The 18,071-nt window shown below is 49.5% G+C and overlaps 1 protein-coding gene across 1 annotated transcript in view; it reads left to right on the top strand.

Moving 5' to 3' along the window:
* MGST2 (microsomal glutathione S-transferase 2) overlaps positions 1 to 18,071 on the top strand; it is a 42,616-nt gene that overhangs the window by 20,889 nt on the left and 3,656 nt on the right. Inside the window, 5 exon segments of the mRNA XM_048305118.1 lie at positions 1,267 to 1,314; positions 1,317 to 1,360; positions 10,528 to 10,600; positions 11,577 to 11,726; positions 11,729 to 11,747. Coding sequence (XP_048161075.1) covers positions 1,267 to 1,314; positions 1,317 to 1,360; positions 10,528 to 10,600; positions 11,577 to 11,726; positions 11,729 to 11,747 — 334 coding nt within the window.

The following is an 18,071-nucleotide window of genomic DNA, read 5'->3' as shown; positions in this document are numbered from 1 at the left end:
AAGGTATGTCCTAGGCTCCCCCCTTAGACAAGTGTTTTTAGTGGGCTCAGGTGGGTGCCTGGTTTCTGGATCCAGGTAGATTAGGTACAAGGTAGGCAGTGAGCTTCTCATACAGGGTGGCTACAACATGGCCAGGAAAATATCTTGGCGATAATAATAATACTAACTCCAGGTACCCAGGGAATTTAAAAGATGAACAGGATGTTTCCCAATAGCTCTGCTGCATATAGCAAATTGCTGTGTATTTCCTTTTGTCCCTGTGACAGCCTCTGTTCAGCTTTCAGGGGGAGACTTCTGCAATGAGGGCATCAGTAAAATGAGGTGTGCATATATATGTGAGATGTAATCTTAAAATGCTGGTCAGAATTGTAGGGGGAGTGTGTGATTGGTTTGGCGGTTTTTGGTAAATGACTGGAATTTAGTCACTGTACAGTGAATAATCTCTTCTTTTCATGCCACTACCTCTGTTCTAAAAAGTGCTTTTTACAAGACAGGAAAGTACTATCAGCTCCAGTCAGTAGAGGGAAAACAGCATAGGTTTTCCAATAGATAACTCTCAGAGCTCTCCAGCAGATCAGTTGGAGAGCAAGGAACAGGCTACAGCCTCCCCGGTTGCAACTCTCTTTGCTCTTTTCAACAGACTGAATTTTGAGAGTCCAAGACAGATGAAAAATCATGCACTATAAGTTATGGCTAAAAAACTTTAAAAAGGCAGCTACCAGATTTTTGTTTCCAAAGACTGTAATGCTGCCCCATACTTCAAAGCCTCATAGCTTTTAGTGTCACTAAACAAAAATGACCATATGTCATTCAAGCCGGTGGGGCAGTGACCTCCACCAGTGCAGTTTGGTTACTGAGGCACTGCTGGGGCCACTATAGTATGACTAAGCAGCACCCCAGGGCGGTATGGTTCTAGGATCCAGATGAGGCACAAGGATATTTAAGCCATAGCTAGTGCAGCAAATGCAAAAAAAAAAAAAAAGAATATATTTCTAAAGTAACAATTTTCCCCCTTCCCCATGCATCACAGAAAGTGCTGAGTTGGAAGGGATCCAGAAGTATCAATCATCAAGTCCAACTCGAATGTCACTCTTGAAGATAAAGTCTAAACTTCTGTAAGGAAAAACTAGTTTGTGTAATATTGGTCTTTCTCTGGAAAAAGTTGAAGAACAATGACCTCCAAAAAAAAAATTATGTGTCAGAGATGCAACTGAACCAAAGAACTCTGTGCAAGGCTCATGTGTGAGTCCTAATTTTGGCTTGCAGGTCATTTTGCTTGGCTGGTGGGGAAATTAAGAATGAAGCACAAGGTCATACCCCGGCTGTCACTGGAGCTCCAGAATTTCACAGAACAATTAATGCACACTAAATCTGGAGATCATTAAGGTGGTGGCAGTGAATAACAATTCAGTCCTGAAAAGAAGCAAAAACTTTCTCTTAAAAAGTCACCTTTTCTTTGCATCTTTTGCTTAAAAAAAAAATAAAAAAAGAACTGATAGAACAGATGGTTTTTCAAATGGTTCAGCTATTATTTTAATAATAATAGGGTAAGTCCAGCTCATTTCAAAGTCACTGCTCAAATTCTGATCAAACTAGGCAATCAGATTACCCAAACTTAACTGGGGTCTCAGATCCAACTGATTGTAACCTAGGGAATTCAGATGTTCTGGATCTAGCAAGCTGTGCTGTCAGTTCTTGGGCTGTGGCTAACACCACAGATGAAGATGAGCAAAGAAAACCTGCGTCTGCAGTGGATAATGGTAGAATATCCTATCTAAGAAGATTGTTTTCCTAAAGGGCTTCAGTTGGTGATTAACTAATGACCCTGTCCAAAATTATTTATATTTATTTCAAACAATCTCATCTACTGTAACTGTAGTTGTAGTGGATAACAATAATGAGACATAATATGCATTAGACAACTTGTTAGATAACATGATTCATTAGACACAGAATTTTGCCTAATTCCTTAAAAAGAAATTAATTCAGAGCAACTGAGAAAAGATACCCCAACAATATATTGGTGGGAAAACTGATGTCCACAAATAAAGGTGTTATGGTCTTTGCCATAAGAAAATCTATGATGTGCTGCCTGTGCCTTCATAAAGGCAGCTGACCTCAGCAGAGTAATCCAAATTCCTCTGGCAGTCGCAGTAATGCTGACCCACAAAACTTGCATACCAAGTGTGAAGATAAGTGATTAACATCACATCAGTGAACTGGAATTTCAGCCTATCTCTGCTGCACAGGCACTTGATTGAGGATTATTTGTCCTATTTATTTCCATGTAGCTGGGATCCAGATCTTTGCCTAAGTTTAAATGCCAGGAAGATATTTTAAACAGTTTATATCAGAGATTTCAAAAATGAGAAATTTTAAGAGTACCTAATGCTGGCTTGACTGTACTCCCACTGGATATGACAGCATTAACTTCAGTGGCAACAAAACAAGGCCAAAGCTGACTCTCCTTGAAAATCCCACCCATATAGTTCTTTTCCTTTTGGGACCAATGTTCTTTCAAATTTATTCTGCAGACAAAACTGTGTGGAGTTTTACCCATTATTCCTGACTGACCTCTGGACTGCAGGATGTTTTTCAGTCAAGGTAAACACTTTCTGCTTTTATCTTGGACTGAGAAGTTTTACATAACTTTTTAAAATGTTAGCATTATCAGGAACTAATTGACTGTAGACATCTTTTTCCCTTCTTTTAATTGCATTACCTTAACACAGCCTTCCTAGAAGAACGCTCAGTGACACTGAAGTCCCCATAGCATTTCATAGAGCCCCAACAGCTTTCCCTTCTCTCTGCAAACCAAGGAGTTCTCATAGAGCTAGAACTTGTGACAGCCTAACCTTTGCATTCTCCTTTATTAACCATTTCCCAGGTAATGTTTTAGAAGCATGAAGTGTATGTGCTGGGGAAAGGATAACTAGCTCATGTCCATCACTCCTTCCTAAACAACTTCTTCATTTTCTCTTTGCTCCAAATCAGTAATTTTTTGTTTGGGGCTCTCTTACAGTCCCATCTCCACTATAAATCCACTGTAAATCCAAAGAAGCACCACTTAAATCAGCAAATTTGATAGGAAATAATACATGTGCTCGTAGACAGACACTTGAATCAGGGAAGATCACAGCTGCTAGCCAGCAACACAGGTGCTGTCACATGAAAGAAATGAAAGATTATTATAACCTCCCCTTGAAGTAATGTTTCAGCTATGTCCCACAGGTATGTTTACAGGAGTTAATCCAGCACACAGTAAAAGCTGTCCTCTATAATATACGCACAGAGTTTAAAACCACAAAATTAACAAGTGCTGCTTAGTCCTGGGTAATACAACTGATCTCCATACACTACTCCATCTATCAAGTGGTGCCTCTGCGTCCTTTTTGGAGCAGTTCCCACTTTGCCCGGTCAGCTCTGGACACAGCAGGCTGCGGGGACCAGCCTCCAGAATCCGGGAGACCAGAGGTCTGGCTCGTGGGTCCTTCCACGGGACCGCGGCAATAGAGGCAGGTGGTGGAAGAAGGAGGCAGGCTCAATTGTGGATGAAATCCGGAAGGTTTATTGTGTCTCCAAACAGGGGACCTCGCCCCCCGGGGGTGTCCAGCAATGAGCAACCCTGACCGCGCCTGCCAGGGGTTTTATGGGGGGGTGGCGACAGGGGAGGGATGACAACGGCATCGAATCAGGGAAGGAGAAGGATGGGTCTGCGGGATGAGGGACACACAAGGGAACCTATCTTGGGAAAGGAAGGGAGGGATCCTCCCCCCAAGACCAATCACTCGACGCCCCTGCCAGAACTTTCTGGAAGCTTGGGAGGGGTGCTGGAGAGATTGGCAGGGGTCTGGGAGGAGACAAATAGAGAAAGCAGGGTTATGAACACGAAACCAGGAGGGTATAAACTGGGATGGTACAGTAACACAAAACCCAAAGGGGAGACCCGGACTGAACCAAACAAAACACACTCCCACATCTCCCCCTTTTTTGTTTTTTAAGATGGTTTAAAGTTCGGCTGGGGGTAATATTCAGAGTCTGGATAAAAGACCTCGAACTCTTGCAACTCAGGAGCCGTAGGTTCGAGCTCCAGTTCTTGCAGGGTCTCTGCATCCGGGAGTACCTCGGCTCGGTCAATATCCATAGGGGAGGGGGAGCTTGTAATCAACTTTACTAACATTCTCTTGAGGAGTCCAAACAAAATTAGGGCAACCAACAAAACAAAAAGAAAAATCAGTCCAGGTCGGAAAACAGATCCTGCCCATCTGGATAGTCCCCATTTGCTGAAGATGTCGCCGAGCCAGTCACCAGTTTCTTTCCGAATTTGCATCACCATGGCCTGCATCTTGTCTGTGGATGTTCTCTGCCCTTGATGTAAACATATGTGGTCTTGGCCCATGGTTTGCGCCAGGACTGACCACATGTTTGCTGCCTGTTGGGGAACTATCCACGGCGATGCAGGCCATGGGAGCAGCTGCAGGATAACAACAAGCTGCAGGCTTCTGGCGACCACTCGGATGGACGGTGCAGGATCCATTTCTGTAGTCTCTAAACTAGAAAGAAACTCAAAAGGAAGAATATTAAAATTGGGAAGAATACCTGGGGGCGAACTTAGGGTCCAAAGGGGTGTAGGATTAACCCACCCCGGTTTTAGGGGGTGCTTGACTCCTTCCTCCAGTGGGCTGGGAAATACATGGTTTCACCCATTTTGATGAGATCCACCTGGGGCCTTCGGGGGTGGATATGCATGCATATCCCTTCCCCCATGTAACTAGTTCATGAGGCCCCTGTATTTCCCGAGTCTCCGGCTCTTTAACCAACACCAGAGGCCTTTCTTTCATTTGCAGCTGCTGAGACCGCCTGAAGTGCCGCACAATCGGTGGATTCAGGTTCTCAAAGGCACAGTTGAGGAAGTTTAGTGTGAACAGTGCCCTTGAGAGCCTGACAGCTGGGGATTCTAATTTCTTTGAGGACCTTTGCCTTTGTAGCATCCTCTTGATATTTTGGTGAGCCTTCTCGACTATTGCTTGCCCTGTCGGGGAATAGGGGATGCCCATCTTATGTTCTATTCCCCATTGCTGCAGGAAGCCCCTGAACTCCTTGGATGAATATGCAGGGCCATTGTCCGTTTTAATGACCTTGGGGATGCCCAGGGTAGCGAATGCCTGCACTAAGTGCCTTCCGACATCGCTAGCCCTTTCCCCTGCATGGGCAGAAGCAAAGACGGCTCCGGAGAAGGTGTCCACTGACACATGTACATACTTCATCCTGCCGAATGAAGCGACATGCGTCACGTCCATCTGCCACACCTCGCAACTGTTGAGTCCACGGGGATTAACGCTGGTGCCAATGGCGGGAAGAGCTAACTGATGACATTCTGGACACGCGGCCACGATTGCCCTGGCCTGGTCATGCTTCAGGTTGAACTGCCAGACCAGGGCAGGTGCGTTTTGATGGAACAGCTGATGGCTAATTTTGGCCTGCCCAAATACATCTGGGATCGGGGCCATCGCGGCTGGCGCAGCGAGGGCATCTGCCTTCCTGTTGCCTTCCGCGATGAACCCGGGCAGGTCCGTGTGTGACCTGACGTCCATCACGTAATAGGGTTGCTCTCGGTGGGAGACTAGGTTAACCAATTTAGAGAGCAACTCATATAAAGCCGTGTTGGAGACCTCTTGTAAGATGGCATACTCGGCTCTGGAGACTACTCCTGCAACATATGGGGAGTCGGTAACTAAATTTAGAGGTTCGGGAAACCTTTCAAAATCCCTGACGACTGCGTCTAACTCAGCGACTTGAGGTGATCCTTCTACCTCTTTAATATCAGCCTTCCACCGCTGAGTTTGGGGGTTTTTCCAAGTCATGACTGACTTGTGAGACGCCCCAGACGCATCAGTAAAAATGGTCAAGGCCTTTAAAGGTTCCTTGCTCCGAACACTCTTTGTGCTTAATTCGAATTGAACTTCCGAATTGAAAATTTTGTGGGCCGGCCTATGTAGAGAAATTTGGCCTGTGTAACCTTCCAGAGCAAATTGCAAGGCTTCACAATCATGAAGCAAGCTCTCCAACATTGCCTTGGTAATTTGGCCCGTTTGTGTCCTGATTGGTACGTGAATGCAATCAAAGTCACACCCTGATAGTTCCCTGATCCAGACTCTAGCCTTCCGGATCAGTTCCGCCATCAGCTCTTGTGGCTTAGTCATCCTTTTGGACCTGTGATGACTGAGGAAGACCCACTCTATTATCAAGAGAGGGTCCCTCTGGTCCTGGTCCTCCTTGCTCTTCCTCTTGTCTTCCCATTGGAAGACAACCCCGTGCAGGTGTGGCAGATTACCCAGGATGATGAACTTAAATGGCAAGTCAGGTCTATACCTGCTTGCTTGCCTGGTGGACATCAGGTGTTGCACCTTCTCCAAGGCTGTTCGTGCCTCTGGGGTAAGCATCTGGGGAGAACTAAGCTCCTCTCCCCCTTTCAACAAATCGAGAAGGGGGGCTAGGTCTTGATTAGACAGACCCAGCCACGGCCTTACCCAGTTTAAGGACACACACAGTTTGTGGACATCCGCCAATGTCTTAATATCTGTTTGAATTGCCAATTTTTGCAGCACAATGGTCCGCTTGGTAATTTCAAGGCCCAGGTATTTCCAAGGTGGCATCCTTTGAATTTTTTCACTTTGGAGCTCGAACCCTGCAGCAACCAATGCTCCGATTGTCAGGTCAAGCACACTCGCAAGCATGTCATCATCAGGGGCACACACAAGGACATCATCCATGTAATGAAGGATGATGGCCTCCTTTGCAGCTGTGCGAACTGGGGCAAGCAAGGAAGAGACATACCATTGGCAGATGGTCGGGCTGTTCTTCATGCCCTGTGGCAGCACCTTCCAATGGTATCTCTTTCTTGGGGCTCCTCGGTTGATGACCGGAACCGAGAAGGCGAAACGTGGGGCATCGTTAGGGTGTAGAGGAATTTGGAAGGAACAATCCTTAATATCAATTACGGCCAAATTCCAATTTTGGGGAAGCATCGTCGGGGACGGCATCCCTGGTTGGAGAGAGCCCATGTCCTCAATTTCATCATTAATTTGGCGAAGGTCCTGGAGGAGCCACCATTTGTCTTTCTTAGGTTTTTTAATTACAAAGACAGGGGAATTCCAGGGGCTGTTGGTTTCCATGATATTCCCCTTCCTGAGCTGCTCCTCCACGAGCTTCTCGAGCGCCTCCAATTTCTCACCGTAGAGCGGCCACTGTTCTACCCACACTGGGCAGTCCGTTTTCCAATTCAGTTTCTGGGTAGGGCGCTCCTCAGTGGCCACTGCGCAAAAATTCTGTGGGGGGTCGGGAATGTCAATAGTGACTCCCCACTGCTGCATGAGGTCTCTCCCCAAGAGGGGTTCCTTGTAATCCAATACGAACGGACGTATATTGGCCAATTGTCCGCTCGGCCCCTTAATTTGTACGACGCTTTTAGACTGTTTTGCCAATTGGATGCCCCCAACACCTTGTACGTGCCCTGCCACGTTTTGCAGTTCCCAATGTGCCGGCCATTCCTGTGTGGGAATGATCGTCACATCTGCCCCTGTGTCCGGAAGTCCCTTGAGGTGAAGGACTTCTTCCCCTCTGTTGATTTTACAGTCTACCCTCGGCTTCCCTCTCCCTATTACATGAGTGGCACACACCACTGGGTGTGGCCCTCCTGCACGGATAGCCTGGGCGACCATCTGCCCTCTGGGCAGAAACAGAGGTGGACGGACACAGCGCAGCCAGAGAACGGGTCCTTCGGGACTAGATGTCATTAGCCCCGGAGCGACTTCGATCTCGGGTGGTGTGCAGTTAACATCTCCGACGATGACATACCTGTCAGGGCTCTGATCTCCCGCCCCCAGCTCACCACCGGTGCTCACCGGTGCGGCGTGCCACTCGCTATTCCTCAGGAGGAGTGGTGTCAACAGCTGGAACCTGAAAGAACCGTCGGAAAAGGAAGTCAAGTTTGGCTGAAGTGTCATATCCGGTGATTTTGTGTCATCGCTACCTGCCCTCCCCTGTCCCTCCTCCCCCTCGCGTCCCGTCCCTTTTTTGTCTTCACGCGGGGCAGGCGCGTGCTCCTCATTCAGTTTTTTTTGTTCCTGGCCCTCAAGCCCCCCTGACCCTTGTTCTCTTTTAAATTGATAAAACTGTCTCTTGAGTGGACAATCTTTGGTCCAATGCCCAGGCTGGTCGCAGAGGAAGCAGGTGTTCTTGGTCTGCTGTTGAGGCCGCTTCTGGCTGTTCTTTGCCGGAGGTGGTCTGTTGCTTCCGCCCGCGGTCCTCTTCTGGTCCGCAGCAGTATGGTGTGTTGCTGTTCCCACCGAAATCGTTCCCCGGGATCGCTGCTTATCCGAGCCGGCAGGTTGTAGGTGTGGCGCCTTCACAGCGCAAACCTCTAACATCACCTGTATCGTCGGCAGAGGGTCCAGGGGGAGGCTCAGGATGGCCACCTTGCACTGCGGGTTGGCATTGATCATTGCCATCTCTGTGATGACCTCCTCTCTGGCCACCGGCTGCTTAACCTGCAACTCTACAGCTTGGGTTAATCGCTCCACAAACCTTAAGAACGATTCAGTGGGTTGCTGACAGACCCGTGAGTAACTTTCTACGGGCGCGTCCGGTCTCAGGCCAAGGAATGCCTTACCGGCCAGTTCCTTGACCTGCTGCAGCACCTCTAGGGGCAGACTCTGGGCCTGCTTCGGCGCCAATGCCCATTCCCCCTCACCACTTAAATGGTCCATCATTATTTCCTGATTGTCGGCATCAATGGCCATATCCGAACTTTGCAGAAGCACCGGAAGGAGTCGACGGAGCTCCTTTTCCCATGCTGATTTCCAGAGCAGAAACTCTACTGAGGAAAGCAAGCACGAGAAAAGCTGATGCAAATCAAAAGGCGTCATTACTGCTCCGGAGAGATTTGCCCTTAAAAGACCGCGAAAATATTCGCTTTCTCTCCCAAACTCCTTCTGTGCCTTGCAGAGTTCTTTGATCGTTTGGTGGGAGAGGGGTTCCCAGTTGGTGTGGGTCATTCCCCCACTCCTGGACCTTTGATAAAAAACCGGAGCGGCCGAAGGAATGGAGTCCAGTTCCGGGTTCCGGTCCTCACCATGGGAACCAGAAGGCCAAGCGTGGGAACTGGAAGCAGGAAGCGGGTGGCAACCAGACACGGACCTACAACAACTTCTAGGGGCGGAGCACGGGGGCATGCACTGATGACAAGTGGGAGGGGCAACAGGGGTGGACCCAGCTTGGGTGTGGGAGGAGTTAGGGTACTGGGAGGGGTCATGACGAAAGGGGTTGGGACTTGAGAGAAAGGGGTTTTGGGATGAAGAAACGGGGGGAGGGCAAGAGGGGGTTTCTGCCATGTGGCACCCGCCATCTTGTCCTTGTCGGGCAGGGAATCCATTTTCTAAGTTCTCAATATAACTAAAGTGAACACGGGGTCTAGCAACTGGGGAAGTCGGGGAATGGGATAAGCCCCGGGCAGTCTGGCCAGGACTGTCTGGGCGGGGGGGCCGAGAATCCCGAGGGGAGCCAGGGAGTCGGTAGCAACCCTGTGCAGCATCGCGGTTTGCTTCCTTCAGGACGCCCGGTTTAGGGGACACGGGTTTAGGAGAAGGCTTAGGGGTAGCAACTGGGGAACCAGGGGCAGGCTGTGCTTCCCTCTCCCTTTTTTGATTTAAAGCAGACCGAATTTGTAGGTATAACAAAGAAAACTTATCTAAATCCTTTTCTTTTGCCAATTGAGATTGCGCCAATTTTGCTCCCACGGTGTTCCAAAAGGGATCGCTTAAAACCGAACTGTGGGAGCACTGAGGGAAGTGCTGGAACAGCCACCGCACAAACCGTTTTAAACACCCTTTAGAAAAACGTTTCCCCCCCCCCTCCAGGAGTCCCGCAACTTGGAAAAATACCCCCTTTTGTGCTGTGGACAATTTTGCGCCCATAATCCACAGCACGATGTCTGGAGCTTTAAAAATAAACCAACCCTTGGACACTAGCTCCCACCAGAAACCGGAGGCGACCGGACCACACTCGCCCCGGGGCTGCGCAGCTCACCCGGGGCTCCTACGAGCCGCGCACCGTGCGAAGCCATTCACCACGCGCTGCGCGTGACCGGGCGGGCACCGCCGGGTCCCGCTGCGCCCGCTGCGCCTCGCTCTGCCGCCGACACTGCGGCTCACGTGGGTCCGCCCGCACGCGGGAACTGCCTCGAAAGGCTTTACGGTAAGTTCCCCCCCCGGGGAAATACTTACCTGCTGGTGTCCAGGCAAGCTCCAGGCGTCCCGATTTCCACCGAGGACGACTCTGCTGGTGCTGGTGGAGCTACCGTCCTCCTCCCCAGGAGCGCAGCTCACTAAAACGGAGCCTGCTACAACTGGGGTAGCTTGGCGTCCCAAGGACGCACTTGGAAGTCCAATCAGTCCCTTCCGTGGGGTCCGGTGGAAGCAGGGGCCCCGCGATGGGCGCCAAGCTGCCTCTGCGTCCTTTTTGGAGCAGTTCCCACTTTGCCCGGTCAGCTCTGGACGCAGCAGGCTGCGGGGGCCAGCCTCCAGAATCCGGGAGACCAGAGGTCTGGCTCGTGGGTCCTTCCACAGGACCGCGGCAATAGAGGCAGGTGGTGGAAGAAGGAGGCAGGCTCAATTGTGGATGAAATCCGGAAGGTTTATTGTGTCTCCAAACAGGGGACCTCGCCCCCCGGGGGTGTCCAGCAATGAGCAACCCTGACCGCGCCTGCCAGGGGTTTTATGGGGGGGTGGCGACAGGGGAGGGATGACAACGGCATCGAATCAGGGAAGGAGAAGGATGGGTCTGCGGGATGAGGGACACACAAGGGAACCTATCTTGGGAAAGGAAGGGAGGGATCCTCCCCCCAAGACCAATCACTCGACGCCCCTGCCAGAACTTTCTGGAAGCTTGGGAGGGGTGCCGGAGAGATTGGCAGGGGTCTGGGAGGAGACAAATAGAGAAAGCAGGGTTATGAGCACGAAACCAGGAGGGTATAAACTGGGATGGTACAGTAACACAAAACCCAAAGGGGAGACCCGGACTGAACCAAACAAAACACACTCCCACAAAGTGGAGCTGACTTTTTACTCTTCCCTCAGGGAGGTCAAAAAGCTAACTTCACTACAGCTTCCTTCCATGTCCTCGGATAAAAGCTGCTATAGAAATGCAAAGCAGGTTATTAACAACATAAATAGGATTCTCTTCCCAAAACAAACACTCCCCCTTAGCACAAACTGCCATAACAATACAAAATGACAGAGCTGGGTCAAGCCACAGTGCTCCAACCCACTATCCTGTTTGTGGGATAATCACCAGACTGGAGGGGATTAGGATTCCTGTCAGTTCCTGAGATGTCCTTTTGAAGGAATGCTTTTGGATATTTTTGGACAGTCCTATATCCACCCCTATCTGTAAACCCATATGAAGAGCCTCCTTCAGTGACTGTGTAAGAATACATACATCTCTTTTGAATGATTCTTTTCCAAGATAACTTCCCAAGTTATGGGTAGCTGTAAAAATTCCCAAAGTAATATAACTAGAAAACATAACTAGAGTGGTTAACTATGTGCAATCCTCATTTTTTAGTTTTTTAACTGTTTTTCCCTCCATATTAATATTTTCTTTCTTAGAATTAGCTTCCTTTCTGGGTGTGTTGTATGTTTTTGCCTGCTACAAGTACTTCCATGGTTACATCAGTCTGTGAAAGGAAGGTAAGAAGTTACCAACTGGATACAGGTTAACAGCTCCAGGCTGCGCTCTGAAGCTGGGCTGAGAGCCAAGGACTGGCAGTGAAAAGTGATTATAATTGAATGCAACATGTGTAAAGTGTCAGCAATGGGTCTGGAAACCCCCAGAGAAGAGGGCTGGGTGTTACAGCATAAGCCTAGGTTAGGATGTGCATGTGCTGCAGGCCAGGAGAAAGAAGAGTTTTGATGGTCACGTTATGGGCACCTGCTTTGTACTGGGTGTAATTTACAGCTACACTCAGAGAGATCTGGAAACAGAAGCAGTTTTGCATCTCAGGACTGCTGTAGGATGGGAGGCTGTCAGCGACTGAATCACTGACTCAGACCAGCAGGGAATCTGAATCGTTTATTCAAAGGAAGGAGCTGGTTTTATACACTTTTCTAAGGCACAGTATTTCCTTATATGGCGTGACCTTTCCCATGTTGCCACATCAGCAACACATTTTCTCAATGTCCTTCTATGGGGTGATCACTCGCTGTTCATCCATCTGTCAGCTCCCGGCGGGCTCCTCTCTGTAGGGCTCTGCCGTGTGACACCTCCTCCCCCCAGGGTCTGGCGGAGACAAGCCTCTCTGTGCCGCCATGTGCTCCTTTGTGCTGCCATGTGCCTCTGCAGGCAGGTTTTACAGCTCACAACCAATTCTACCTTATAATTCCTCATAGGAGGCTGCTCATGCAAGACTTGCACCACGTCTGTCTGTCTGCTATCTGCATTTTCCCTCTGTCACATTAAGACCTTTCTTCTAACCACACAAGTTTCACTAAAGGAAGCAAGCAAATCTGGCTTTGTAGGCTGATGAACCTTTACCAATAAGGTAAGAGAACAGGTCTCCAGATAAGTATACATTAATGAATGTTGAGTTCACAGCATCTCCTGATATGAATTCTGCTTCGACAAACATTGGCGGTTGTCCTGGGTTGCAGTGTATTCTATTACCATCCCCATGAGCTGTTGAAATCAGGTGGGGCAGTGTTTCCTTGCCTCCTCCCCCCAGACTATCTTCCTGTTAATTGTCCATCATTGTCCTGCTGCATGACTCAGAGATAACTCCCTCCGGACTATCTTCTGTTAGTGAGCCTAATCAACACTTGGCCTCATGACTCATTACCCCATTGTGAGATGCTCCACCCAGAGGGAGGAACCAAGCATCCCATCGTGGATATAATCTGAGACTCTGAACACCAGAGACAACCCTTTCCACTGGCTTTCCAGAGGACAGGAGCTACACAGCCACCACTGGACCTTCTGAGGAAGAGCAGACCCTTTTTCTACAGGATCACCGCTTCAGAGGACTGCAGCCACCATTCTACCAGACTGCTACCACCACCCTGCCTAATAGGGACTCAGGTTGTATCCTGACTCTGTCAGTTTGAACCAGTGTTTTCTTTTAGTTTTTTTTCCCCTTTCTTTAATTTCCCGATTAAATTGTTATTCTGACTTGGTGCCTCCCACTGGTTTGTTTTCAAACTAGTACATATTTTGGCGCCCAGTTTGGGGCTTGCTCTGAGAGAAAGTCAGAATTACAATTTTGTATAAACAGAAACCTATTCACCATGGTGCTCAGCTTGTCTACATGAGTACTGTATCTTGCTCTCTATATTTTTCCTCACATGGGGAACTACCTGCCTGTTGTATTACTCCTGTTAAAACCAGGGAATGGTATGAGAATTTCTTTATTGGTTTATTATGTCTATAGCATAATAACCTGCGAGGCGATGAATACCATTCGGAATATATACTCAGTTTTGTTTGGCTGTCCTAGTCTGGGCTGCTATGTCTGGGATCTCCTCAGCAATCACACCCAGCCCCTGGTGGGAGGAGTAGAGAGTGGTTTCTTCCAGCCTTTCAGGCCAGGCACAGCAGTTTTTGAAAATATTGAGTTCCCTCTGGATGTTAAGGATGGTATGATCTTCTTGTCAGTTCTATTCTTTTTTTTCTCTATGGCCTTCATTGTGTACACCATGCTTAGAAACAAAACACTACTTGGTGTGGTGCAACGTCTGCTTGAGAAGGAGGGAAAAAGGAGCAAAGCAACAAACACCATGTCTATACAGACTGTCACAAAGAAGAAAGGAACCAAAAGCAAAGCAACAGTGTCCATGTCTACGCAGACTGTCACAGAGGAGAAGGAAACCAAACGCAAAGCAACAGTGTCCATCTCTATGCAGACTGTCACAGAGGAGAAGGAAACCAAACGCAAAGCAACAGTGTCCATCTCTATGCAGACTGTCACAGAGGAGAAGGAAACCAAACGCAAAGCAACAGTGTCCATTCTATGCAGACTGTCACAGAGGAGAAAGAAACCAAATGCAAAGCAACAGTGTCCATCTCTATGCAGACTGTCACAGAGGAGAAAGAAACCAAATGCAAAAGAGCAGCATCCATATCTACGCAGACTGACACAGAGGAGAAAGGAACCAAAAGCACTGTCAACGTCCCCATGCAAACCATCACTGAACCAGAACAGCCTAAACTGATTGCAGTTGCCCCCATTCAGAAGAAGAAATCAAAAAGCAAATCAGTCCGCATAGTGACTGACGAGGATGCAGCAGGACCTTCGCACCCAGCAGAAGAGGCAGAGCCAGAGATCATCACTTGGTCGCTATCCCTGGGTGAGCTGCGTGACCTGCGGAGGGAATTCACCCGCCAGACAAACGAGTCTATCCTGACCTGGCTGCTCCGCATCTGGGACGCTGCAGCCAATGACACCATTCTGGATGGAAGTGAGGCCAGGCAACTGGGATCTCTGTCCCAGGATGTGGTGATTGACCACGGGATCAGGAGAACCCAAGAAACTCTCAGCTTCTGGCAGCGACTGCTTACAAGTGTAAGGGACAGGTACCTTTGTAAAGAAGACCTCCAGGTGCACCAATGAAAATGGAGCACAATGGAACAAGGTATCCGGTGCCTGAGGGAATTGGCTGTGCTGGAGATCATTTTCTCAGAAGACGAGAGATTTCCTAAGAGCCCAGATGGTGTCCAGTGCACATCACAGATGTGGTTGAGGTTCGCACGCCTTGGACCAGAGATATACTCCCATTACCTGGCAACGCTGCAATGGAGAGAAGGTGAGGACAGGGTGGGCATCTTGGTCAACAAACTGAGGATTTACGAGGACACCGTCACAGCCCCGTTTTGCACCCACGTCTCATCCATGGAAACAAGTCTTCCGGCTGAGCAAGTCCGGAGCTTGATTGAAGAAGGCCATCAGAAACTGAAAAAGGAACTTAAGGAAGAGATTTACCACATCTCGCCAGAACCAACAAGAGTCTCTGCCATTAGGAGCCGGCATCCCCCAACCAGGGAGAGAGGATACACCCCACGAGGTAATCTCTTGTTTTTCCTTCAGGAACATGGAGAAGACATGAGTAAGTGGCATGGAAAACCCACCTCCTCCTTAGCGGTCAGGGTACGTGAACTAAAAAGAGGGGCAACTACCACAAGAAGCTCATCTAGAGTCAACGCTGCTCCGGTCTCTCACACACAGAACTCCAGATGGTATAGGAATGATAATATGACCGATCCTCTTGAAGGGACCTCAGGAATGTATTCACCGGAAGGGAGCAACATGCACCATGACCAGGAATAGAGGGGCCCTGCCTCTAGCCAGGTAGAGGAAAGGGATAATCGGGTCTTTTGGACTGTGTGGGTCCGATGGCCTGGCACATCTGACCCACAAAAATACATGGCTTTGGTTGACACCGGCGCTCAATGTAATCTGATGCCATCAAGGTATGTGGGAGCAGAACCCATTTCTATTTCTGGGGTGACAGGAGGATCCCAGCAGCTGACTGTACTGGAAGCGGAAGTGAGTTTAACTGGGAACGAGTGGCAGAAACACCCCATCGTGACTGGCCCAGAGGCCCGGTGCATTCTCGGCATAGACTATCTCAGAAATGGGTACTTCAAGGACCCAAAAGGACATCGCTGGGCTTTTGGGATAGCTGCTGTGGAGACAGAAGATATCAGACAACTGAGTACATTGCCTGGCCTCTCAGATGACCCCTCTGCCGTGGGACTGCTAAGAGTTGAAGAACAACAGGTACCAATCGTCACAGCAACAGTGCACCGTCGGCAATACCGCACTGACAGAGACTCTGTGGTTCCCGTCCATGAGATGATTTGTAAACTGGATCGCCAAGGGGTGGTCAGCAAGGCCCATTCACCCTTCAACAGCCCTATATGGCCAGTGCGTAAGTCCAGCGGAGAATGGAGGCTGATGGTGGACTACCGTGGCCTGAATGAGGTCACGCCACCATTGAGCGCTGCTGTGCTGGACATGTTGGAACTTCAGTACGAGCTGGAGTCCAAAGCAGCGAAGTGGTACTCCACTATTGACATTGCCAATGCCTTCTTCTCCATTCCTTTGGCAGCAGAATGCAGGCCCCAATTTGCTTTCACCTGGAAAGGTGTGCAATACACCTGGAACTGACTGCCCCAAGGGTGGAAGCACAGTCCCACCATTTGCCATGGACTGATCCGGACTGCATTGGAAAAGGGTGAGGCTCCAGAACATCTGCAGTACGTCGATGACATCATCGTGTGGGGGAAACACAGCAAAGAAAGTATTTGAGAAAGGAGAGAAAATCATCCAGATTCTCCTGGAAGCCGGCTTTGCCATCAAAAGGAGCAAAGTCAAGGGATCTGCCCGAGAGATCCAGTTCCTGGGAGTAAAGTGGCAAGATGGATGACGTCAGATTCCCACTGAGGTCATCAATAAGATCACTGCGATGTCTCCACTGATCAACAAGAAGGAAACACAAGCTTTCCTAGGGGCCGTAGGTTTTTGGAGAATGCACATTCCCGAGTACAGCCAGATCGTGAGCCTTCTCTACCTGGTTACCCAAAAGAAGAATGATTTCCACTGGGGCCCTGAACAGCAGCAAGCCTTCACCCAGATCAAGCAGGAAATCGTTCATGCAGTAGCCCTTGGCCCAGTCAGGACAGAGGTGAAGAACGTGATCTACTCTGCAGCCAGGAGCCATGGTCTGTCCTGGAGCCTCTGGCAGAAGGTGCCTGGTGAGACTCAGGGCCGACCACTGGGATTCTGGAGCCGAAGCTACAGAGGGTCTGAAGCCAACTACACTCCCACAGAGAAGGAAATCTTGGCTGCCTATGAAGGAGTCCAAGCTGCCTCAGAGGTAATTGGCACTGAAGCACAGTTGCTTCTGGCACCCTGACTACCGGTGCTGGGTTGGATGTTCAAGGGAAAGGTTCCTTCCACGCATCACGCCACCGATGCTACTTGGAGCAAATGGATCACCCTCATCACGCAGCGTGCCTGTATTGGAAACCCAAATCGCCCTGGGATTCTGGAAATCATAACAAACTGGCCTGAAGGTGAGACTTTTGGATTATCTTCTGAAGAAGAGGAAGAGCAAGTGACTCGTGCTGAGGAAGCCCCACCATGTGATGAGCTACCGGAGACTGAAAGACGTTATGCCCTCTTCACTGATGGTTCCTGCCAAATTGTAGGGGCTAACCGGAAGTGGAAAGCTGCAGTATGGAGCCCCACACGACGAGTGGCACAAGCTAGCGAGGGACAAGGTGGATCGAGTCAGGTTGCAGAGCTTAAAGCCGTCCAGCTGGATTTGGATATTGCTGAATGAGAGAAGTGGCCGAGGCTCTATCTCTACACCGACTCGTGGATGGTAGCTAATGCTCTGTGGGGATGGCTGGTTCGCTGGAGAAAGGCCAACTGGCAGCGCAGACGGAAACCCATCTGGGCCGCTGAGATTTGGCAGGACATTGCTGCCCGAGTAGAGAAGCTGACCGTGAAGGTTCGACACATGGATGCGCACGTACCCAAGATTCGGGCTAATGAAGAACATCACAACAACGAGCAGGTGGACCAAGCTGCCAAGGTGAAAGTATCTCAGGTGGATCTGGACTGGCAGCACAAGGGAGAATTACTCCTAGCTCGTTGGGCCCATGATGCTTCTGGTCATCAGGGGAGAGATGCAACATACCGATGGGCCCGTGACCGAGGGGTGGACCTTTCCATGGACAGCATCTCACAGGTCATCCACAGTTGTGAGACCTGTGCTGCAATCAAACAGGCCAAGCGGGTGAAGCCTCTGTGGTACGGTGGATGATGGTCAAAGCACAGGTATGGGGAAGCCTGGCAAGTTGATTACATTACCCTTCCCCAAACCCACCAAGGCAAGCGCTATGTGTTGACCATGGTTGAAGCAACCACTGGATGGCTGGAGACTTAACCTGTGCCTCATGCTACAGCCCGGAACACCATCCTGGGCCTGGAAAAGCAAGTCCTGTGGAGACATGGC

The sequence above is a fragment of the Corvus hawaiiensis genome, chromosome 5, assembly GCF_020740725.1.
Source record: "Corvus hawaiiensis isolate bCorHaw1 chromosome 5, bCorHaw1.pri.cur, whole genome shotgun sequence".
Lineage (NCBI taxonomy): Eukaryota > Metazoa > Chordata > Aves > Passeriformes > Corvidae > Corvus > Corvus hawaiiensis.
This window is presented reverse-complemented; position numbering and strand designations above follow the sequence as displayed.